The 26,202-nt window shown below is 37.8% G+C and overlaps 1 protein-coding gene across 5 annotated transcripts in view; it reads right to left on the reverse strand.

Annotated features, from left to right (window-relative positions):
* Window positions 1-26,202, reverse strand: part of myo1b (myosin IB) — a 312,780-nt gene that overhangs the window by 220,790 nt on the left and 65,788 nt on the right. For all 5 annotated transcript variants that reach the window (XM_069934623.1, XM_069934624.1, XM_069934622.1 and 2 more), the window contains exon 3: window positions 620-735. In XM_069934623.1, the coding sequence (XP_069790724.1) occupies window positions 620-735 (116 nt within the window). The remainder of the gene's footprint in view (window positions 1-619; window positions 736-26,202) is intronic.

Below are 26,202 nucleotides of genomic sequence, written 5' to 3' on the forward strand. Positions count from 1 at the left end.
CGTAAAACCTAAAAACCTATTCATCAAATATTTCAACATATTACAATTATGTGAATATTTTCTAAACATCCCCCTCCTTAATTTAATGGAAGAAACATTTGTTTCATAAGCAAGCCTTCAATTCATCCATTGCAGTAGCTTTGACTTTCCAGAGACATATTATGAATCAATTTTACATGCCAAAAGGAATACCAATTCTTCCTTTTTATTGTTTCTATTTTAAAAACAGTATTTATTCTGGGCTATAATTTAACAAATGTTAACAATGCAGCCTCCCTTTTTCCCAGCTCCATACATGAGCTCAAATGCTCAAAAAAGCAATTTTGTTTTACAAAATACATCAACAGATGTGGCAGGGAAAGTTTAGGGTCAAATTCAATTAGAACAAAAAAAAACCTCCGTATTTAGACTGAAATCTTTTGGAAGTCAAACAGAGAATTGACGGGTTTTTCAGTTCTGGAATATTTTTCCATACAAATTATAACCAAGTTGGGTAGATCAGAATAAAGGATGAAAAATACATATTCACTTCCTCTTTCTTCCTGTCATCCAAGGTAAACAGCTTATGCAGTCTTTTGATGTGAGTCAGCTGGAGCTTGCTTTGCTTTGTTGTACTTACATGTGAGGACTAAGCTCATAGAAGTTTCTGTTGCGATATTCTTCGACTTTCGTTGGAGTGTAGATGGACAAGGGTCTGTAAGGGTTTACAGAGATAACCACACTTCCAATGTAAGTCTGAAACAAGAAATTTTAAAAAAATTAAATAGAAAATCAGCCATTTCAAATCATTTCATGCTGTAAAATGGGAAGCTGTCACAACTGAAATTCTCAACTCTCATTTCCTGGCTGCTCAGGAGAGTCCAAAGCTTCTGAGAATAGCCAGGTGAGTAATTATTTAGCTTAACTTTAACCCAGACTGATGCAGATATGTACCCAGGGATGGTATTTTTAACAACCTTTGAATAAACAAAGAGTTAGGATTTGCTTGAAGGTCACATGTTACTGAGGATCCAACAAGTCAGAATTATCTCAACTGGCTTCCCCTCCACATTTCTAACACCACACTGAAACCAATATTGCAAAGAAGGTTTTAGGCACAGGTCTTAATGTAATTGATCCTAATGTCATTTTCTAGTTTATCCTTCTATTTTCTTCCTTGAAAACTAGAGGCCTATTGGTTTACAGCCTCACTGACACTAAGCATTCCTCAATGGTTCAATCCTTCAGTTTCTCCAGGTTTTACAGATAATGAGTGTTGAGGGGGGTCTGTGATCAAAACAGGTTTTGAATATTTTGATCACAGGCGACCTCAACGGCCAACAAAATAATTGCAATTCACCTTTCCAGAATTCACAAACACTCCCCCAGAATATAAGATTCAGAATAAAATTTCCCCTGACAGAATTAATTTTAAATGAAAAGTAAATAATGTTTTCAAGTAGAGTTTCCTGACAGGAGCAAAAGTCTCATGGATTTACACTACAGAAAATCGTGATATGGACAGCTTTCGAGGAACACTCCCCTCTATAGCACGGTAGTCGTCGGAATTCTGATGTATTTATCTACACAACAGTGTGGTGTACTCGGTGGAGAAACAAAAGAATTACAATTGGTGGAACGTTGAGAGAACAATGAGAAGCTGGAGGGACTCAGAAGGTCAGGAGAGAAATAGTGTTTTGGTTCAAAACTCTTTATCGAAACTCAGCAAACAAAACTCCACTCAGCTTTTAACAAGAACTGAATAAGCAAAAAATATTCATGCAGAGTAGTCACTGGATATCATAAGAGCACCTAGTTGTAAGCCTTAAAAACAAGCTGGTGGTGCAGTGAAACAAAGTAAAGCCATTTCCAAAAAGGAAAAGGACCCTTCACAGCTTTTTCGGAAGACTCAAAAGCAGGAGCCAATTCATGAACAGCAGGCTCCACATAAAGTATCCTGATAATGACAGGAGAGGATATACAAAGAGATGAAAGACTTAAAAAAGCAATTAACATGATGAAATCTATGCACCCAATATCAGAGAAGAAAACTAAAGAAAACAGCAATCAGCAATATTAGTATTAAAAGATCATTTCTTTTCAAATATTACTATATGACTTTAAATATTAATGGAATACATATCCAAATTAAAAGGAAGAAACTACCAAATTTAAATGAATAAATGTATTCCATTAGAAAAAATAACATATTGGTTAAGAAATAATATTGAAATATTCGAACAAGTATAGGAGCCTTACATTAAATACAATAGCGAAAACCTACCGGGGACAAACATTACCTAAGTTGATGGAAGGAGAAGAAAAGAATGGACTCAGTAGAATTTCTGGTGTAATTTTGTTGAATGACAACATTGTCTGACTGGCTTAATGCAACCTAGATTGTATACCTAAAATGGATGAGAGGGGGGGTGGGGGGGTGGTTTGGGAGGAAAGGGAGGGGGGGAGAAAAAGTCACTGTATATGTGTGAAAAAGAAATAGTGTATATCATGGCTAATGTGATGTATGGTGTGAAAAATAAAAAAATAAAAAAATTAAAAAAAATAAAAAAATATTACAAATATTTCTGAATGATCATTAAAGTATGCCCCCACCCAGGAACTTCCTTCTTGGCCATTACAGCAATCTTTTTCCCTTACTGCTCAGACTGGAGGACATCTTTCCTGTACCTCCTACACAAAGATCAAGTGGCACTCCACTTCCAACTAAACCCACATGGGCTGCTTTTTAACTCAATCATGGAATTAAATGACGAAGATAAGAGGAAGCAATCAGATAAGAGGATTTTGGTACCAAATGCTCAAGTTTCATATTTCGCAGAGATGACATCCAGGCCAAATAGGATTACCCGAGAATATGACAGAGATCTATTGTAGCCTTTAAAAACACATAACAAAGTTATGAGAAAGCCAAAACACATCACTACATATTGAGATTAAGACCTTAAGGATCATTACTTAAGTACAGCCCTTCATACAGGTTCAAAAATTACACAACTAAATACTAACAGCATTATTTTTCTAATAGATACAAGGGTGCATTTACTTTAATAAGGCTTTCATTCAATACCTTGATCTCTTTGAATAATCCCTCTACATGATCACTCACCCCTAACAATGATATTCAACATCTACCACAGGAAAGGTCCCTCCATCAACATTCAAACATATTTTTTATTCCTATTGTGGGCAATTTTGTGCTGTCAACCCACTTTACTGAGAAGTCAATAATTGAAATATATTTCACACAGGATAAACACAAGTGGAGAAATTTTCATCTCTGCACATTGAGGTTTATTAAATTCCATACACAAAAATGAAAGGTAGGGCTCTACACCAACTATTACACTATCCCTTACCACCCACCATGAAAGAAAAAAACAAAATCTGACACAGTTACCACTCTCAAAGTTTAGTCTCATAATTAGTACAAGAGGCATCTTTTTTAAAATCTCATGTCAAAAGTACTCTGTAACGGATACAAAATGCTGACGTTCCACAGACATTACATTTGATAGTGGTTATGAGAACATATGCTCCTAACCCTAGTTCTGTTTCAGTAGAATGCAGAAGATGAGAGAGAATCCTGTACAATTTTCACTTAAAGAGACTCTTCTGCACATTGTGTAAGGGATTGGTTGCTTACTTTGGGGACATGTGCCCCCTTTCAATATTATTTTCCAATAATTTGATGTATATACAACTTAATAACTCTGACATTGCCCCACCCCCTTCATTAGAGAGAATATTCCCACTGAGCCTGACCAAAAATTAGAATGATAATCAGGTTTACTGTGAGGATAAAATATCATTTTCAATTGTTTCCAGTTCCGATGAAATATTGAAAGATAATCTGTGATCATTCAGTGCTTTGATTCCTTGCTGATCAAGAAGTAACTCCCTGACCGCATACCAACTTGCAGCATGAGAGCTATGATCCTGCAGGTCACCACTCCTTATCCATTTGCAAATATTGCTTCAATATAATGAGAGTTGTTGGATCTTCCACCGGTTAGAAACAATGAGTACTGGGCCTTAACATCCTTTCGCTGAATATACTTTCACTCCTCTCCCTTCTAATCCATCCCACTTGTTTTTTGATGCTCTCACTGGAGAAATAGTCCTTCCTATTTTGTTCAGGCCCCTTAAAGTTCTCTACACCTCAAGTAAGCCTTCTCCCTACTTTGTGGCTGAAGGGTACATCACTCTCAGCACTTCCTAGGTTTGAAGTAATTGGGTTACAACAATGCAATCATCTTCCTTGTACTAGGTGCGATGTTATTGTGGCCTCCTTTATATTTTCAAAATTAATTATTATTTCACACAAGGCATCCTTGTCATCTTTGTAAAATCCCTTATATATTTCATGCTTCTACGGTTCAGACTGCTGAAGAGTGTCAAGGTGCAAAAGCATACAATGTGAAAGAGAGAGAAAGTAGATATAGGTCGAGTACCCCTTATCTGAAATTCTGAAATCCTCCAAAATCTGAAACTTTTTCATCTGTGGACCCATAAGGAAATACGTAATAGAGTTCAGAAATCCTGATCAGAGAATGGGACACAGTTGACGTAAGCAGTGCATTACTGAGTGTAGATTTTTCAATATATGTCTACTTTGGTTAGTTTGTGCACATGTAAATATTTGTATTGTAATGCGAATGGATGCATTTTTTAAATGGTCTTCAAAAATCTGAAAAAAATTCAAAATCCAAAACATTTCTGGTCCCATGGATTTCCGGATAAAGGGTACTTGACCTGTAATTTAAAACAAAGATTGAATCGTCACCAGAAAAACTGAGAAACTGAAAAAGATGAAGGTCAAACGCTCCTTTAGTTGCGAACTCTCTCCAAACAGCTTTGGTGTGAAAAAGAATAAGCAACTCCATAAGATATGATTGCTGAGTTGCAGCAAATTCTTTGCCGTAACAAACTTCTTTATCACAAACAATGTAGAATTATGCTCTGATAATCCACTATCCTTTGTTCAGAAATCTTGATGATTTGGCATGTGATTCACCAGACTGCAGTTCCAAAGCTCCCACTGTACACTGGGCCTTCAGGCTCCCTGAAACCTAAAACATACTGGGGCTCTTGTTTTCCTTTCCCCTTTAAACTCACTGGGCCCCTACTTCTCATTCTTCTTTGAAACTCAGCCAGTTGCTTTCTTGTTTCTCAATGGGATCACCAGAAAAATTATTATACAACTGTACTATGCAACATCCTTTAAGAAGTGGATTAAAAGTGTTTTGGAATATTAATTGTAATAACATTCAATTGTTTCCCCAAAAAAATGTCAATCTATCACTGAAATTTGAGGGTGCTGGATTTAACAGAATTTTACCTCGTATTCATCGAGAAACACCAGGCGCATAATCAGACATGAGGAAACCCACTCACTGTGGAAGGCAGCACACAAGATCAGGATCAAAACCAAAAAGCAACAAGTAAGATTCCAATCTCATTGCTCTGCACCATTTGTTTCCTAATACTTGTTGACCATTAGCTGGTGAATGAAGTCGAAGAGAGGATGAGCCTAACACTCAACATCCACAAGACAGAGATCCTCTTCCCGAGTGCCTCCGCTGCGCTACACTACCCCTTGACAAGAAAGGTTCATGGCAGACCCTGGAAAACATGGAACACTTCCCATATCATAGGGGCCACCTCTCAGCCAAAGCAGATTTGATGATCAAATTCATCCAAAATTTCACCACCATTTTCAATGTGCCAGCACAGCCTTTGATCAATTGAGAAGAAAGGCATTTAAGAACTCCTTGTCTAGGGGGTATCAGGGATTCTTGTTCTCCTGTATGCTTTTGAGACTTGATCAACCTATATCAGATACTCAAGGCATTGGAAAGATATCATGAAGTTGTGCAGCACATCATTTTCAGCCCAATTTGTTCATGCCATGTGCTTTCCCGATTAGTCCTGTTTGCCTGCATTGGGTTAATATTCTTCCACGTGTTCCTATTCATGAATGGGTTTTAAATGTTTCAATTTTACCCATCTCTACCATTTCCTCCGACCTCAATCCATATGGCCACTGTGATCATTCACCTTATCTTTGCCTGTATGTCAACCCTCAGCTTCCTTCACTCCATAGAAAACAGTCCCAGCCTACCCAGTCTCACTCCTTGTATCTCAAGCTCTCCAGTATCAGTTAAAACAGTTATGAATCATTGTTGTATCCTCCCACATTCATCCTACAGCATGGTGACCAGAACTGCACACAATATTCTGTGTGGTCTCATGAATGTCTTGTACAGTTGTAACATGATGTCTAAACATTTGTACTCAATGCCCATCCAATAAAGCCAAATGTGTCATACCCATTCATCCCTACCTGCAATATCTTTGTCAACACTTTCAGGGATCTATGTACTTTACTCCTATGTCTCTCTGATATACTACACTCTGGACCCTGTGTATATCCTGCCCTGGTTTAACTACCCAAAACGTATCACTTCTCACCTGGCCACTTTCTTGATCTAGATCCTATTGTAACCTTAGATCTTCTTCAGTGTCCACCACACCAACAATTTTGTGTCAAACTCAAAAGTAATAATCATGCCACCTTGTTGTGTGTGGAGGAAATGTTGCTTCCTTGCCAGTCTGGAATGTGTGCATTGCGGCCAGCCACACGTCCTCCTCATCAGAAACTTATTCAGAAGTCACATCACTTGTCAATCAAGGTTGGACTCCATTAGTGCACACTTTGCCATTGGTTAATTTAAATCACCTCGAGTCATTATTGGCTAGAAGCACAGATTAGCACTGTATATAACACCAACACACAGCCTATTCTCTTTCTCTCTGCCTCGTGGTCCAAGCCCCGGACATTGCTCCATGCCAGATCACTGTTGTGGACATCTCTGGAAGTGTCGCGATAAGACGTGCACTACACTGAAGCTGAGCCATAGTATTGCGATAGATCAATACTTGCAGAGAGCCACAACCCTATTGGTCAGGGTGTAAAAGAATTTATAAAAAGTCACACAGGAACAACAAAAAGGAGCCACTGATAAAAGATCTGTTGGCCTTACAGATAGACAATTACCATTCATATAAATGAATGCAAAAATATCACACAGGAGCGTCAAAAGCTAAGAGAAACTTCCTTTGCTTTGTGTGTGCGTTAAAGATTTGATTTACCCTGCAGTTAAATAATTAGCTTTGGATAATGAGGTCAAACAAAGCTGCACAGAAACAAAGGTGTTTGATATAGTAGAATCAAACCCTCAAAACATTACCTTAAATATGAAAGGATCCAAATTAAACAGGATTAACTGTTAAAGTGATAAACTGTTTTATCTGTAATTTACATTCCTAATAAGGGAAAAAACAAAAATAAGGGCTGATAAGAAACAGGAACAATCAACTTCAAGCCAACCTGTTTAACAACTCATGAAAAATGTATCACCAAAAAGAACCATATAAGGTATACTTTGAGTAAAATTCAGTGCAAAGAACAAGTGACACCATCTATTCCTCTTTGCATCCCTTTCTCCCATTAACTTAATATAATAAAAGTTGATTGTATGCTCTGTGGTTCTGCTGTGTATGTTGTGCTGTTACAATGCAGGCCAACTATCACAAGGAAACTGTGCATTTGTGTAAGAGTCCGTGTTTGTAGTGTGTGAGAGAGTCAAGTATAGGTTTACCATTGTCAGAGTCCAACCAAAGTCAGACGTGAATGTCCACATCATTGCTTAAGTGAAATATTGATCAAGTATCATTTAACATTCTCCCCTGTTTGCTTCTCATGTTAATTAAAGTTGCATGTGATAGTAGGTCAAATAAGTGTGATTGGAAGATCTTGTACTACCTGCCCGCAGACATTCATAGTAAGGGTGCTTACGTTAGCCAGCCAAACTGGAGAAACCACACATATGAGTTGATGACCAGACTAATTTATTTCTCTACCCTCCTCTCTGACACTGGAGAGCAGCTCCTATAGTGCCCTGCTCCATCAAAAACACAGTGACCCTGTCTGGTCAGGGAGGAGCTGGTGAGATGTTGTTATTGAATTTGATTAAGTGCCTTGTCCTGCATAAGGAAGGCACTTGTGTATATATTGATCCATTTGATGAGTATCTTTTTATTTTAAAGATGTCTTTTTGTTCTTTTATTTTCTTTTTTATAGACATTACTTTTATATAGAGACATTAATTGTCTCCTTAGTCATTGAAGAATAATGTAACTTCCAAGAGGTGGAATGTTATGTGTGGAGGAAACGTGGCCTCCTTGCCTGTCTGGAATGTGTGTATTGCAGGTGGTCACGTATCCTCCCAATCTGAAACTTATTCAGAAGTCACATTACCTGTCAATCATGGTTAGGCTCCAGCTACCCATTAGTGCACACATTTCTGTTGGCTAATTTAAATCACCTGGGGTCATTAGTGGCTAGAAACACTGTATACAACACCAATGCACAGCACACTCTCTCTTTCTCTCTCTCTCGTGATCCATGCCCCAGACATCACTCCATACCAGGTCACTGCTGTAATGGAATAAGTTAATGAAATACATGTTTAAAAGGGGGAATAAGATTAGGTAGTTTAGGTCACTTTTCACAAGCAGGCATCATATTTCAAAAACAGAAATGGAAGCAGAAACAGAAACAGAGAGAGCGAGAGAGTGAGAGAGAGAGAGAGAGAGAGAGAGAGTGTGAGAGAGAGAGTGTGAGAGAGAGAAGAAGATACAAGCTCCAGCAGTCAGTGCAAGGGTGCAGTGAAAAGCCTACTAAAGACTCCATTTCAAAAAAGATTTTGAGTACGAGTTCAGTCTATTTGAAATCTCAGTAATGGCTGGTTAATGTGTTTCTCCTGAAATAAGGGAAAGGAAATGCTCTTTGTGGTAACCTGGAAGAAGGCATGTTTTTTTTTCGGAAAGACACTTCAATTGCTGATTGAAGGAAATCAGTTTGCATGTCCAACGAACAACAAAGCTCTCTCTGCACCTTCCAAAGACCTTCCTGTCTGGTAACAACTTAAGTTAAGGCACCAGGGCCTGTTGAATGTAATGACTGTTTGATTCTGTGCACAGAAAACTGCTGATACCTGTGAACTTGCAGAAGGGAAAAGTAATTGAATGGACAGTGAAAAAGAACCATCTTCACAAACATACACACATGCTTAGAATTAGGTGGGGTTTAAGTTAAGTAATTTAATAGTGATGTTAAATATTGATTTTATTATTCTGTATTAAAACTAATTTTGTTTAAGTAGCCATTTCTGCTTCTGCTGGTTTTAGAGTCCTTAGGACTGCTGTGGAGATATCTGGAAGTATCGCAGGTAAGGTGTGCACCAAACTGAAGCTGAGCCAATGGTATTGTCATAAATCAATACTTACAGAAAGCTGCAATCCAATTGGTCAGGGAACCGGGTGTGTGTAAGAGTCCCTGTTTGTAGTGTGTGAGCAGGTCGAGCATAGGTTTACCATTGTCAGAGTCCAACTGAAGTCTGAGGTGAATGTCAATATCGTTGCTTAAGTGAAATAGTGATTGAGTACTGTTTATCATTCTCCCATTTGTTTCTCGTGTGTTAATAAAAGTTACATGTAATTGTAAAACTTGTGTCCAAATTCGTCTCTCTGTGAACCCACCAAACCTGATACTCTTCCCAACATGACACGCCTACATTCTTCTCCATATTGTTAATATCATTCATGCTAACTTTGAAATAATCTTCTTTGCTGTCACTAGAACATAAATTATTGTCCTCCCTCAGGTCAGCATTGCTACCATTGATGACCTAATTACAGTTAGCTTCACTTGTCACTGTACACACAACTCCCAAGAGAAATATTCTATTGCAAGCTTGGCCATGAGAAGAGCTTAACAAGTGAAAGAAGGAAAAGGAATAAGATGTGCTCATAGCTTCCTTAAAAAGTGCAACTTTCCCAATGACGCCTGGGAATCTTTGGCCCTGAAATGCTTAAGTGGAAGAGCAGCATTCAGGGTAGTGCCAAGAATCTTGAGTCCATGCATCAGGGGCCCTGTATAAATGGTGGAAGGAGCACACCACCTAATAAAACTCCATTCACAGCTTCCCCCATCTGTTCAATCAGACACCACTTGTCTCATCTCTGGGAGAGCCTGGAACAGTTAACGCAAAAACATTCCAGCCCACTTTCACCCTACCATGTCTGCGCTGACCATGATGCCAATCTAAACAAATCCCATCTGCCTGCACATGGACATATCTCTCAATTCCCTGCCTTTGCAGGTCTAATCCATAAGACTATCATAAGACCATAAGAAAGAGGATAAAAATTTGGCCATTTGGCCCATTGAGTCTGTTCCCCCATTGATGTGGAACTCAACGCTATAGCACAGAAACAGGCCACTTCAGCCCTTCTCTTCTGTGCTGAACCATTATTTTTGCTTCGTCCCACAGACCTGCACTCAGTCAGCTGACAGCACTCTGTGTGAAGAGGTTCCCCACATGTTCCCCGTAAATTTTTCCCCTTTCACCCTTAACCCATGTCTTCTGGTTCGTATCTCAGTGGAAAAACTGCTGGAAACTCTTTCGGTTCCCCCCCCCACCCCCCCCCCCCAAATTCTTCTACAGTCCAGGCAATAAAGTCCTAACCTGTTTAACCTTTCCCATCACTCAGTTCCTAAAATCTTTTCTGTATTCTTATTGATATCTTTCCTTTGATAGGTGACCAAAACTGCACACAATACTCCAAATTTGGCCTCAGCAATGTCTTATACAAATTTATCATAACATCTCAACTCCTATACTCAAAATTTTGATTTATGAAGGCCAAGATGCCAAAAGCTTTATTTATAACTGTATCCACCTGTGACACCACTTTGAGGGAATTATGTATCTGTATTCCCAGATCCCTCTGTTCTACTGCATTTCTCAGTGTCTTACCATTTACCATGTACATTTTTTTTTGGTTGGTCCTTCCAAAATTTAACACCTCACACTTGTCTGCATTAAATTCCATCTGCCATTTATCAGCCCATTCTTGCAGCTGGTCCAGATCCTTCTGCAAACTTTGAAAATCTTCTTTGCTGTCCACAACACCTCCAACCTTAGTGTCATCTACAAACTTGCTGATCCAATTTACTACATTATCATCCAGATCATTGATATAAATGACAAGCAACAATGGCACACCACTAGTCACAGGCCTCCTGTCTGAGAAGAAATCATCGACCACCACACTCTGGCTTCTCCCATCCAGCCACTGTTGAATCCATTTCACTACTTCACCATAATGTCAGAACCTTACTGACTAACCTCCCATGTGGGACCTTGTCAAAGGCCTTACTAAACTCCATGTAGACAACATCCACAGCCTTTCCTTGATCAACTTTCGTGGTAAACTCATAAATCTCTAAGATTGGTTAAACATGACCTACCACGCACAAAGCCATGTTGACTATCCCTAATCAATTTCTGGCTATCTAAATAGTTGTATATCAAATATCTTAGAACACCTTTCAATAATTTACCTTCTACTGACATCAGGCTCTCTGGCCTATAATTTCCAGGGTTACTTTTGGAGTCTATTTTAAACAATAGAACAATGTGAGCCTCCAATCCTCCAGCACCACACCCATGACTAAGGACAGTTAAAGTATTTTGCCAGAGCCCCTGCAATTTCTACACTAGCCTCCCTCAAGGCCCAAGGGGATATCTTGTCAGGCTCTGGGGATTTAACATAGAAACATAGAAAATAGGTGCGGGAGTAGGCTATTTGGCCCTTCAAGCCTACACCACCATTCAATATCATGGCTGATCAGTATCTGGTTCCTGCCTTCTCCCCATACCCCCTGATCCCTGTAGCCTCAAGGGCCAAATCTAATCTATTCTTAAATATCAACAAGGAACCAGCTTCAACTACTTCCTGTGGCAAAGAATTCCACAGATCCACCACTCTCTGAGAGAAGTAGTTTTTCCTCATCTCAGTCCTAAAAAAAACTTCCCCCTTATCCTTAAACTGTGACCCCTGGTTCTAGTTTTTCCCAGCATTGGAAACAACCGTCCTGCATCTAGTCTATCTAAACCCATAAGAATTTTATGTTTCTATAAGGTTCCAGATAATACAAGCCTAGTCTATCCAATCTTTCTTCATATGCAAGTCCTTCAATCCCTGGTATCAGTCGAGTGAATCTTCTCTGCACCCCTCTATGGCAAGGATGTCCTTCCTCAGATAAGGAGACCAAAACTGCACGCAGTACTCCAGGTGTGGTCTCACCAAGTCCCTGTACAGCTGCAGCAGGATCTCCCTACTCCTGTACTCAAATCCTCTCACTATGAACGCCAACTCACCATTCACCTCCTCACCACCTGCTGCACCTGCACGTCCACTTTCAATGACTGATGCACAGCAACACCCAAGTCTCTCTGCATCTCCCCTTTTCCTAAGCAGATACCATTTAGATAATGGTCCTCTTTCCTGTTCTTACCTCCAAAGTGGATAACGTCACATTTATCCATATTATATTGCATCTGCCACCTTTATATGTTTTAAGACAGCAAGCAATTCCTCATCTGAAATCTGTATAGGTTCCATGACCTCACTGTTTGTTTTCCTGACTTTGCACAACTCTGTGCCGGTTTCCTGAGTGAAGACTGATGAAAAAAATTTAAGACTTCTCCCATCTCTTTTGGCTCTGTCCAAAGCTGACCACTTTAATCTTCAAGGGGATATCTGTTTGCTTTTAATATACCTGTAGAAACTTTTAGGATTTTTCTTCACATTATCTGCCAAAGCAACCTCATGTCTTTTTTTTTCCCTTCCTCATTTCTTCTTGAGGTTTTGCTTGCATTTTTTAAAAATCTTCCTCAAGTACCTTATTTGCTCCATGTTGCCTATACCTGCTATACCCCTCTCTCTTCTTCCGAACCAGATCCACAATATCCCTTGAAAACCAAGGTTCCCAATGCCTGTTAACATGACCTTTAATCCTGACACTTAATTGCCCAATATAGATATCTTTGCCATCTAATTCTATTACAAAATGTCCTCTTATTTCCCCTTCTTGGATCCTCACTTCAATATCTTTAAATAAATTAACTAATAATTCTGTGTTTAAACACACTTCGAGGATCTGGATACAATTTAGAAAACATTTTGGTTTATTGAGATTTTCTCGCTCTAGTCCTATTTTTTCTAATTATTTATTTAAACCTTCCACGATTGATGTAACTTTTAAAGAATGGTATAGATTTGGCATTAAATGGTTTAAAGATTTATTTGTCAAGGGGATTCTTGATTCCTTTGAATAACTTTCAGTTAAATACAGTCTACCAGATACTTATTTTTTTGTTATCTACAGATTAGAGATTTTTTACAATCTCAATTACATTCATTTCCTCAGATGACTGATAAGAATTTAATTGATGTAATTTTTAATTTACAACCTTTTTATAATGGTTTAATATCTAACATTTATAATATGTTATTTGGAATAAGAGAGGCTCCCTCTGATAATTTTTTTTTAAAACCTGGGAATAGATTGTACAGTATTTAATTCTGGAAGAATCTTGGAATGTAATTTTCAAATTGGTTAATACCTCACATTTATGTGCCCGCCACTCTCTCCTACAATTTAAAATAGTCCATAGGGCACACATATCCAAAGTCAAACTATCTCGTATTTATATAGCTGTATCTCCTCATTGTGATAAATGCAACAATGGGGATAGATGCTTCATAAATTCATATGTTTTTGTCATGTCAGAGTCTTGAGAAACACTGGAATGAAATATTTCAAACTTTCTCTGTGCCTTTTAAAGTTAATTTTAAATTTATTCCTTTAACTGCCTTATTTGGTATTGTTGGAAAGAATGGCATAATTTTTAAATTATCTGATTTGCATGTATTAGCTTTTATTTCTCTTATGACTAGGCAGGCAGTGTTGCTCAGTTAGAAGGATATTGCACTGCTCAATGGCTACGTGATGTTGTCATGTTTCAATTTAGAGAAGATTAGACCCTCAATTTCTGGTTTAAATTCAAATTTTCAAGCATTGTGGGAACCCTTCTTGAATTATTTTGGCCAATATCTTGATCTGTTTGACCAATAAGGTCATTTATTACTTTGATAAGAATTCTGTCTTCCTCTTTTTGGCCAAACAGTTTTTTTTTTGGTAATAGGTTTAGGTTTTTTAAATAATATTAATACAATATAATTTGATTGAGAATATGGAGTGCCTTGGACGAATGATATGTTTTAAGTGTAATTTTTTTTAAACTTTTAACATATATCCGTATGTACTCTATATTTTTCAATGTGGAATTTCAATGTTAATAAAAATATTGAAAAAGAAACTAATGTACTTTTATAGTTAACTCCATTCTCCTGCCTTCTTCCCACAACCTTTGATGCTCTTACTTATCAAGAAGAAATTCACCTCGGCTTTAAATACCCCCAATGGCTTGGCCTCCACAACCACCTGTGGCAACAAATTCCATAGATTCGCCACCCTCTGACTGAAGAAATGTCTCTTTATCTCATAAAAGGATGTCCTTTTATTCTGAGGCAGTGCAGTCCAAGATTCTCCTACCTCTGGAAACATCATCTCTATGTCCACTCTATCCAGTCCACACATTGGGCTTCATCGGCAACATAAGAATGCACAAAGCAGAGAAAGCAAATCATTCTAATCCCAAGGGACTGTCTAAGAAGAAGATTGTACGATGCAATGTTAAACTGTTATTAATTAAGTAAAATTTTTAGATAAATAACAAAGCATTTGCTTACTCAAAACACCTAAAATAAGCTTGCCTTTTTTCCCCTATGACTTCCTCATTGCAAAGTATCTGGATATATCCAGATCAGGAAATGTTACACCGATGGTGCAGCTAAATAAAATAAATCTAGACTCTAAGAAGATACATGTTCCTTGGCCTCCGATGCAAGTTGCACATTCAATTTTGAACTTGGCCTTTGCATTTGTTAATTCTAAAAAATGGAGAGCTCTTGAAATATCTTACTTTTTCAAAAACCGAAAACAAATTCAAAAACTAATATAGGCTCCTGTGGTCAAAATTCAAAGATTAAATAAAAACAGTTTATATCAAGCATGGTTTGTGGTTCTCATTTCCCTCAGACACAGCAGACCTTTGACAAATGAAAACATAATTGATAGTGGAGCAATGGGGATGTCACGTGATGTGGTAGAGTCAGGAAGTGGAAATCTGACTTTCCCAGGAATTAGTTCAAAAAGTGCTAAATAAGCAAAGTACATTTAATCAAACTTGTTAAAATCTGCTCTAGAATTGCTTTACAGTGATCTAACCATGTCACCTAAAAGAGGGAAGACCATCTCTGGCCCGTTGTGAACACAGACAAAACAACGACAAGACAAAGAAACAAGCCCTACTGTCTTGATGGATCCAGGGGGCGAGGTGAGACTTAACCTCAGATGAGTCAGGCCCCCATGAGGACCATCTGGTGCTCCACAGCGCTATCACAGGCACTTCTCCGGGGTGATGGCATTGAAGAGGAAGATGCTGAACGCGCATGCATAGACCTGAAGAGCTCCAAGATGTCGCTGGATCCAATGGCGGTTTTGCTGGCTCAGGTACATACCAAGTATTCTTTCAAGAACAATAAGAGATTTCTCTGTCTAATTCAAAGCCCAGTGATGAAGAGGAAGAAAATCAAGAAGAGGAAGTAACAAAGCCAATAAAAGTTTTTAAAGGTAAAGGTAGGAAACTAAAAATGTCACAGGAAGAGTATTGTACAAATGCTCCGATATCAAGAGATGAGAACAGATATATGAAAAATTCAGATAAATGGACGAAGTACTTTTCTGTTGTGCATAAATTGCAAAATAAATTGAACAATGTGAATGAAAGAGAAAATTGTAGAGGCTGGTGTGGAAGAGGTACAGGATAGAATGGTGAAAATGGAGAATAATATTGATGTATGGGCCATTGAAAAGAAGCAACTTTGGGGAAATGTTGATCTACTAGAGAACTTTAGTAGAAGGAAAAAATATTAAAATTGTTGGTCTTACAGAAGGTGAAGAAGATGTTGACCCGTTAAGATTTTTTAAAAGATGGATTCCAGAGGTCCTTGGACCGGACAAATTTGAAAATATTATTCAAAATGAAAGGCCACAAAGAGCTTTGAGACCCCAGCCTCCAACCAGATCAGATGCCAAGGTCGTAACACGTAATCACACGTAAAACATCTGCTATCAAGTCAGAGAGAAAATATTGGCTCTAGCAGTACAAGGTGCCAAAGACAGACAAGGTCCATTGGAATTTCATGGAACAAAGATATTCTTTTATCCTGATATAAGCTTGGAATTGCTGAAGAGGAGGAAAGAATTTAATACGGTGAAGCACGCTTTATGGAAAAAAGTCTAGAATCATTTTTTGCCATCCTGCCACCTTGAAGATTTTATTGCAAGAAGGACAGAACAAGTTTTTTGTTACAGATCATGTTCATGCAGAAAAATTTGTTGAAACAGTGCCAATTAATCAGCAAGGAGTCTGAAAATGCTTTGATTAATAAAAAGTGGGGTTTTTTTTATTTTTACTTTCTATATAGGCAAAATTCATAATGGTAAACATCCGGGAGGGGTGGTGGAGAGAGAGTTTGAGGAGTTATGGACTGACTACTATCGACTTATGTATGCATTTGTGGCAGATGCCGCAACCCATAAAATGGAAGGGGTAATGTTGTGTATTATTTAAACAACATTAATGGGGGGGGGGGGTGGTTTTGTTATTTTCTTTTTCTTATTTTTGAATGTTATAAAGTTAAATTTATTATGTATAATTCTTCTTTTGTTTTCCTACCTTATTTGCCAAGGAGGATGTCCCATAAACAATGAATATTTGAATTGTCGAGGAGGTGCGGGGAAGAGAGGTGAAGGGGAAATGTCACTGAATTTAGACTAAATTAAATATTAATGAGTAATGTACTGCTTTCTAAGTTTTAATGTTAACCAGATAAATGGACTGTGAAGAAGAATAGAATATTGACACATTTAAAAAATTAAAGTAGACGTAGAAGTTTTTGAGACTCATTTAATTGAAACAAAACATCAGAAATTAAAAAGAGACAGTGTGGGATATGTCACAGCCTCTTCATTTAATTCAAAAGCAAGGAAAGTGGCAATCTTGATTTAAAAAAAACTCTTCCAGTTATGATACAAAATGTATTGATTGATCCTGCAGGAAGATATGTTATAATACCTTGTAATTTTTTTTTTCAGAATTCTAGACTGTTTTGAATGTATGTGCGCCAAATGAGAAAGACAAAAAAAAATTATACATTTCTGATTTTGGCAGGAGCACATCAGAATATTTTAATAGCTGAGCAACTTAACTTCTGTCTGGATCCAGTTTAAGATAGATCAACTATAATAGTAACAAGGGCAAAAGCAGCGAAAGCCACTTTGACATTAATGAAGGACTTGAATATGAGAGAGAGAGAGACTATTCTTTTTATTCAAACAGACACTATTCTTATTCAAGGATAGATCTATTTTTAAATATTGGCACATCTCCAAGGTAGAATTAATCAAGTTCATTACAAAGCAAGAATTTTATCTGATTATTCACCTTTATTAATGACACAATGTTAGAATCAATTTATAGATGGAGATTTAAATCAATATTATTAAAAAGACCAAACGTTTGTGATTTTGATAGAAGACTCATTCAATTTTTTTTGATACTAACTCTAATTCGGTTAATAATAAATTTATTTTATGGGATCCGATGAAAGCATATTTAAGAGGACAAATTATAGGTTACACTACTAAAATTGAGAAGGATTATATGAAAGAATTGGATCAATTGGGAAAAAAGGATAACATGTTTAGAAAAAGACCTGCTAAGACAGACTTCCAAGAAAAAACATAGACTTATAAGTAAGAAACTTCAGTATAACACATTTCAAACGTACAGAAAATAGAAAGTAATAATGAGAACTAAGGATAGATATTATGAGTTAGGTGAAAGGGCTCACAAGGTCATTGCTTAGCAGTTGAAAACAGAACAGTTTCAAGAATGATTAATGCAATTAAATTAGAGTCAAATGTGACTACCTATAAAGCTCAAGAAATAATGAAATTTTTAAGCAATTTTATTCTTCTAAGTTTTATAAGTTGGAATCGCAGAGAGATGATAACAAAATAGAAGTTTATTTGTCACAGGATAACTTTCCAAGAGCAAGTGGAGTTGGATGCCCTTTCCACCCCAATGGAGGTGAGGGAAGCATTGAGTTCATTACAAAGTAATAAATCTTCAGAAAAAGATGGCTTCCCACCTAAATTTTAAGAAGAATTTAAAGATTTGCTAATTGCTCCTTTTGTGGAAGTGTTAGGTCAAGTGGTGGTAACACACATTCTCCTGGAATCCTTTTCAACGCCAATAATAACGATAATACCAAAAAAGGAAGAATTTTATCTGATTATTCACCTTTATTAATGACACAATGTTAGAATCTATATGGCCCTTTTAAGCCATATAGACCTATTCCACTGTTCCACTGTTAACTGTTAACTGTAGATTACAAGTTAATTGCAAAAATTTTAGCTAATATATTGACAAAATTTTTACCAAAGTTAATAAATATGTCACAGACAGGGTTTGTGAAAAAGAGAAAATCTATGGATAATGTAACTAGGTTACTTAGTATAATACATACAGCACAAAAGAGGGGAGACCTAAGCGTGGCAATGGCTTTGGCTGCAGAAAAAGCATTTGATAGATTAGAAAGGGACTTTTTGTTTAAGGTGTCTGAAAGATTTGGGATGGGACAGGTATTTGCAAATTGGGTTGGAGGAGGTCGGGGTATAATGGATTTGATACTAACATTTGACTACTGTATTTTGCATCTGGCTATGAATACACGTATGGAAAAAAATTTAATAAAATCTTCAAAAAAAAAAGATAGTGGAGCAGAAATCCATGGGCCTGCATTAATAATCCAGTGGTTAGAGTTTAAATTGTAAATGGTAGTTGACCATTTTAAATTCAGTAAATTAAATAAATATGGAATAAAAACGCTGTCATCTTATTGTCCTTAGGGGACGGCAATCTACTGTCTCACACATTAATATGAAGGCTCTTCTAGTCTCTGTGAAATGACCAAGCTGACAACAGTTTATGGACAATTAGGTAAGTATTTAAGGCTGATTTTGCTATTGATGTCTGCATGCAGAGAATGCATTTTAAAGAGCAAGCAAATCCAACCTCTTTTTATTCCCAATTTTGTCCAATGCAAGTACTGTACAAATTCACCTTCTCCAACTTAGCCTATTCTCAACTATCAAAATTCAAAAATATATTGTAAAAATCTTTTATAAGCAACATGCCCACTGCATTTCATTATCTTGGAAGTATGATTTCAACACTAAAAATTGTAGTGAAGTTTTAATGAAGGCAGAACTGTGTAAATGACTGGTTGGATGCTGAAGGATATGAGATGAGACCTCTTGTTATATCGCCAATCAAATGTTACCATTTGTTGGCAATCCTAATCTTAATTGCAGTTTCAGTTCTGATGCAAGAAGACCATAAGACATAGAAGCAGAAATAGGCCATCATTAGCTGATCCATCTTCCCACTCAGCCCACTGCCTGGCCTTCTGCCCATAACCTTTGATGCCCTGGCTAATTAAGGTTATGATCACCAGCATTAAACAGTGGAGAATTCTACTCATACTGTCAACTACTTGCTATCATTATAAGATTAAAGGGCTATTTGATGATCTACTCAGGAGCTTTTTCATTCCAATGTTAGTATATGCGCTGCCGAAGCAAGCACAACTCTGGAGCTTTTTGAACTTGCATTTTCACACTAACAGAATTGAATTTATTGCATTGCCACTGAAACAGCATTTAAGGTTAGGGTTGCCAACCAAGGGTAACAATTGGTTGGAGATAATAACTAGAGGTGTCATCTCATATCTTCCTACCTTCAAACCTCATTTCACACAATTCTGACTTCATTGACCCAATCTTCTAAGAACTTCTGCATATAATCTTGCCACACTGATTAAAAAGCAAAATGACACATGCTATCTAATTATTGATTTCTATCAACACCCTATTCTTTCACCACATCTAATTTTTAATAATTAATAATGTATATTTTGTATGAACACAAACTATTCATTTTTATAATTGTTTTTCTAAGTTTACAATATTCCTGAGACCTTCACCCCTTCTTCCCTCCATCACTCCCAACAACTTAAATCAAAAATCTATACATTGAGAGATTTAAATTCATTTAGCTGCTTTACAGGGCTTACGCATGTAGTTTTATCTTGTATAGCAGATGAACTAATATGCTTTAAATAAAGCATATCTGATTTTTTTTTCTCATTAACCACTCCTTAGCAAGTCTTGGAGATTAATTTCAGAAATTTGATATTCCTAATTATCATGGATCCAAAGAACTGAAGTTGTATCACACGATTTCTGTGAATAATGAGAGTTTATTATCATATCACTTGTAAAAGGTCAGCCTGGTCACAAAAGCCATGGAGATAAGCAAGGAAATCTGGAGATGCTGGTGTCTAGTGCAATACATAAAACAAACTCTATGGGTCTGAAACATTTTACTTCCTATGGACCTGCCAAGTTTCTCCAGCACTTTCATGTATTGCACAAAAACTACAGAAACAAGTCTGAACTACACTATCTCTGTCTACAATGTGTTACGTATTAAAGCAGGTAAACCTATATGTGTGAAAACTAATGTAACTAAATGAATTCAAATCTGAAATTTTTCATTTACATTTTCAAAGTGGGATTATTAATGGTAATGCAGTAATGTGGTAATGTCATAAAGGGGTAAAGTTAGAAGTTTTTATTCAATGCTACAGAATACAACCATAGAAAATTTACAACTTGGAAAAATGTCATTCAGTCCATTATGCCTTAGTTGACCAAAAAAGTGATACCCAAACTGACATCGCCTCAGAACTCCATGGGAATAGCTAAAATTGCTCATAAATATTTATTTTATCTTTGGAGAATAGAATATGCAAAGAAAACAAAGTGAGAAGTGAGCAGAAGTTTGGAAACATCTACAATGTAGCCTTGTTCCATTCGGTTACAGAATTAGCCATTTTGCCCTTCATTTCTGGCCTTCTGTCAATCTACTTCACCTTGTCACCCCACCCACCCCCCCACTCATTTTTCTCTCAATCAAAGTCACTGAGCTATTTCAGCCCGATATCCTGAGGCAACCTCTCTGAAAGTCATGAGGCTATATTTTGTCACTTCACCTTCAAAACCATAAATAAACTCTTCCTTTAGACCAAAGGTTTTCATGCTCTCAGCATTTCTATCTTCAATGATTTACTTGCAAGTGTTTACTGCACTAGAGCATGCTATATTAATGCAAGTTGTTGCTATTTTATTGAAAAATTGTTTTAACAATAATTCAGAATGAATAAAGGTCATTACAAATTTAGTCGTTATGAAGCACTAATCATTTCCTCTTTTAAAATGAAAAAGTAAAGAACATCAAATATTCATGAGTCAAAGAAGTGACTTTTACAAATTGCATCTACAATATGCAATAATAGAACGTCAATCACTGACACACTGAGCATTGGCGCACCTCAGGACTGCGCCTCAGCCCACACCTGTTCACGTTACTGACTCACGGCTGCATCACCAGATCCAGCTCCAACAGTGTCATCAAGTTTTCAGATGATTCAACAGTAGTTGGCCACATCAGCCACAACGATGAGTCCTTCTGCAGAAAAGAGGAGGAAAATCACCTGCTATCTCCTGAAAAATAACAATCTGAATCTCAAAGTGGACAAGAGGAAAGAGATGATCGTGGACTTCAGGAGGACCAGGAACAATAACCCTCCACTACACATCAATAAGCGAGTGGAGAGCATCAAGTTCCTTGGAGTTCACTTAACTAGTCACCTATCATGGACACACTCCTCCTCACTTATCAGGAAAGCGCAACAGCAACTGCACTTCCTGAGGAAACTGAAGCAGGGAAAGCGACCGGCCACCATCATCTCCACCTTCTACAGGAGCTCCATCGAGAGCATCCTGGCTGGCTGCATCACAGTGTGGTATGGTTGATGCAGGGAAATGGATCAGAGATCAATCCACAGTTGCAGAGAGGATCACTGGAGTCTCCCTCTCCCCATTGACATGATCTACCGGGATTGATATCTGAAGAGGGCACACAAGGGCCTCTACCACCCAACACAAAGCATTTTTCAGCTACTCCCATCGGGAAAGTAATGCGGGAGTATCAGAGCCAGCACCACCAGGCTGAGGAACAGCTTCTTCCCACAGGCAGTGAGAACGACCAAAGGAACTGCTCATATTAACCATCCAAGACTCTCATATTGACAAAAAAATATTTATTTATTTTTATATGTGAATACTTGTCCTGCATTGCATATGTATGTGTGCTATGTCTGGTTGTGTGTCCACATGTTCTGCGCCAAGGACTGGACGATGCTGCTTCATCAAGTTGTGCTTTTGCAATCAGGATAGATTGTGAAAATATCTCATCTCCACTCCAGCTCAGCTTCAATATGACTGACTAGTTTTGCTTCAATAATGCCTCCACAATGCAGTATCCCTTACCACTTCCTGACAACTCATCAGTGGCTCTATGAATGATGTATCTACTGAAGTAATAGTGCTAAAAGAACATTCCATGACATGAACTTTGTAAATTGATGGACAGGGACATTATCGAATGAATAAATACAAAATCAGCTCTAAAGGTTGTTGTAGCCGAAGGGAGGTGGTCGAGATGCGCTTCCACTACTGCACAAATGTTCTTCATGGCATGCATCTCAAACAGCCTCTGACAACGAAGTCCAACAAAAAGTCCTGGCTTTCAGGTGTGGCATAGTTCTTATACCCGGAGGAGCTGTTCTCACTGACAGGAGAAGAGGCAAAGGCAGGCCACTGGAGCATTGAAACCAATTGCTTTGGGCAAATGGGGCTCGTTAACCACAGATGGTAACTCATCTAGAAGAGGGGAAATTCCAATTTCAAACCTCTGCTGCCTCATGGCTATACCTGCTCATGGGAAAGAATTTGGGAGTAAACCCTTTGGAAAAAAATCCAGAGTCGGAGTCCTGAAGGCAGCTGATTGCTGTACCCAGCGTCGGCATAGCAACTCCTGCTATGCAACTGTATCGACTTCCATCGCTCCTTTGGATCTGTCATTAGCATGATGGGGGGGGTTGGGGTGTCCCACTGCATGGGCAACAGATGGATCTCCGTATCAACTCTGCCCTGCACCCTGGAGAGGCCACTCCAGGCAGTACCCAAAGCCAACCACGTCTGATGGAGGGACTACACACAAATACAAAATCTATGTAGTTTTAGAATTATCCAACACAACAACTTAATTTACATCTTTTGAATCTTTTTGTACCCCCTTTCACCATCCCCAATGTCCAGAATTGGCCAAATGTACTTCACTCAGCAGGCGAGGTAACCCGTCTACACAGTAGCCTTCAAAGATCGCATTAACGCAACCAATAATGTTCCTTGGGAAATTCCATTTCAAATAGCAGTTGAGCCTAAATTTCTACCCCATCAGTGGGGTAGGGGAGATTCATCAGTGGAGTGGGGGAGATTCAAACTAGAGGGCATTGTTTAAGATTGAAGGAGGAAAATTATAAAGGGAACATGAGGGGAAATTTCTTTACGCAAAGGGTGGTAGGGATGTGGAATGAGCTTCCGGCAGACGTGGTTGAGGCGGGATCATTGGTTACATTTAAGGATAGACTGGATCGTTACATGGAGAGGAGAGGACTGGAGGGGTATGGACCGGGTGCTGGTCAGTGGGACTAGGAGGGTGGGAATTTGTTACGGCATGGACTAGTAGGGCCGAACTGGCCTGTTCTGTGCTGTAAGTGGTTATATGGTTATATGGTTATCAGTAGTCCACTTCCATCAGCTCATCTTGTGTATGATCACGTAATTAGGTTGAATATTACTGTAAATATTCCAATTTACTTACTGTACAATAATGAGAATACCATTTTCCAATAAAATTAACACTAACGTACACCGACAATACTCGTGGCAGTTTTCTACCACTTAACGCACAACTCAAAAAGTCTATACATATAAAATGCTTAATCTGAGTGTGACAATAACAGTTTTTAAATCTCATTTCCTCATCTCTCATTTGCTTTCCTTTCCACTGGAGAGAAACCATGCATTCTGTTTACATGGGACATTGTATTTCAAAGGAAAACAATGGAAAGGGTGCCACCCTCCCTCCACATTTTTCCAGTTTATAATTTTTCATGTATACCGCGTGAGGAATGAAGTGTCACATCTCTTCTTAATTCCTCCTCCATCTAATTTACAGACACATTATACATCCTTACTTCTCTGGCTGGGGATCAGCACCAGGAATCTTAATTGTTTTCCCTTTCATACCTCAGGGACTCGGAGGCAACTCAGTGCTCTTACTACTGTGAAAAGCTAATTCAGCACAGACGTGTCCAGTTTGTGTGTCATTATCGTATCATTTTCCCATTCAGAATCACTAATAAAGGCATGATTTCCAGCTCAACTAGTAGAGACAATGGTGAGAGTCATGATTTATTCTGTAAGGAATGTTCCTCAAACCAAAACTGATGGCCAGGATTCAAATTTCAAATCAAAATTAAAAACGAGTTCCCAGAACTTAGGATATGGATTCAAATTTGAAATGTTTTCCTATCAACAAGCATTCTTTTCTCTCTCATGCAAAACATTTCTGAAAGCTTATCTCTTTCTCCAAACTTTTGGTCACTATTACCCTCTGTGGCTCAGTGCCAATTCTTCCCTTCTGTCACAGAAGTCCAAATTGCTTCTGCTCATCTGTTCAATGTGATTAGATTTAACACCAAGTCAATGTTTTAAGTAAAAGACAATGAATGAATTTCTGAATCATCATGTGCTTCCATACCAAAAAGTACCACTCCATTAATATTTTTTAAATATGCAAATGTCAAATGAGTTGACAGGGATATTTTTGCAGAGGAGACATTAAAAAGGTCAACACTGAAGGCCGCACTGCAACCCTTAACATAGCATGAACCTAAATTGGCTCCAACCCACTGTTACCTCTCTATATAACTCCCAGTACCAACCAGTAATCACTCTCAAGATTGTTGAACAAACATACTCAGGGTCACATCAGCATCAAAACACTTGGCCCAGCTCCCATCTGAATGAAATGCATGTTCTCCTTTTTTTTTTGGTTCCTTGTTTTTGTAGCCCAAGGTTCTCACTGCACAAAGAAGCCAAAATCAATAGCTAATCATCTACAATGATCACAAGCCCACTTTAAAATCGCACAGAATTTATTTTGAATAAAGAGCACTGACAGGTAACCACTTGGATAATCAATGTAATTATTGCTGTATAACTGCTATTAAAAGGAAGCTAGAAATATTATAGCCTATGTCAAATGTTGCAAATTGTGCTTGGTATCAAGTTACTGCTAATCACTAATACACCTGCATTTGTGAGTCATGTGATATAAAAGACACTGTTTTCCAAATCCAAAATTCTGCATTTCTTTATCAAAAATTATGGCCCAGTAAGTAATAATATTTTCAAGTGTTTGGAAGTGCATCAAACCAAGTGTAAGCACTTAACTGCAGCAGCTGAAGTCATTCTCTGTTAAAATAAATCCATGGCCCACAATTCCCAACAAAACAAAGGCATTTGATAAATGACTATGATTTTTGTAATAATTACAAAATGACATTAAGATTTTTTTCCGCACATCTTTGAATAATATGACTAAATTCCAAGTTCAGACCTCGGGTTCAAATTCAACGTTGTATCTCTAAAATACAAAGGCATTGTGCCAAACTCATGCATTAAAATCTGAGCCAATTGGATAGAAACCAGGTCTTCGGGTATCAAACTCAAATAACTAATTGCCTGATTATTTAGACATTCAGCATCTTATAGATGACACTTAACAGACTCACAATAACATGAGAAAGGAACATCGAACAAATATGAAAAGATTGGAGTTCAAATTGACGTGAAAAAAAGGATAGGAAGAGTTAAGATGAAGCAGAGAAAATCCTGCACAACAAATGTTGTCTAGCAACTGGACACAAATGTAGCACAAGGAAAGGAATGAAGTATGAAAAGTATTTAGGGTGTGTGATTGTCACAAAATGCAAATCAAAAAATGTGCTCAAAGATCAGTCATAAAGTGTGTTGAGCAAATGTTTGGAAAGTATCTC

This window comes from Narcine bancroftii, chromosome 4 (assembly GCF_036971445.1).
Source record: "Narcine bancroftii isolate sNarBan1 chromosome 4, sNarBan1.hap1, whole genome shotgun sequence".
NCBI lineage: Eukaryota > Metazoa > Chordata > Chondrichthyes > Torpediniformes > Narcinidae > Narcine > Narcine bancroftii.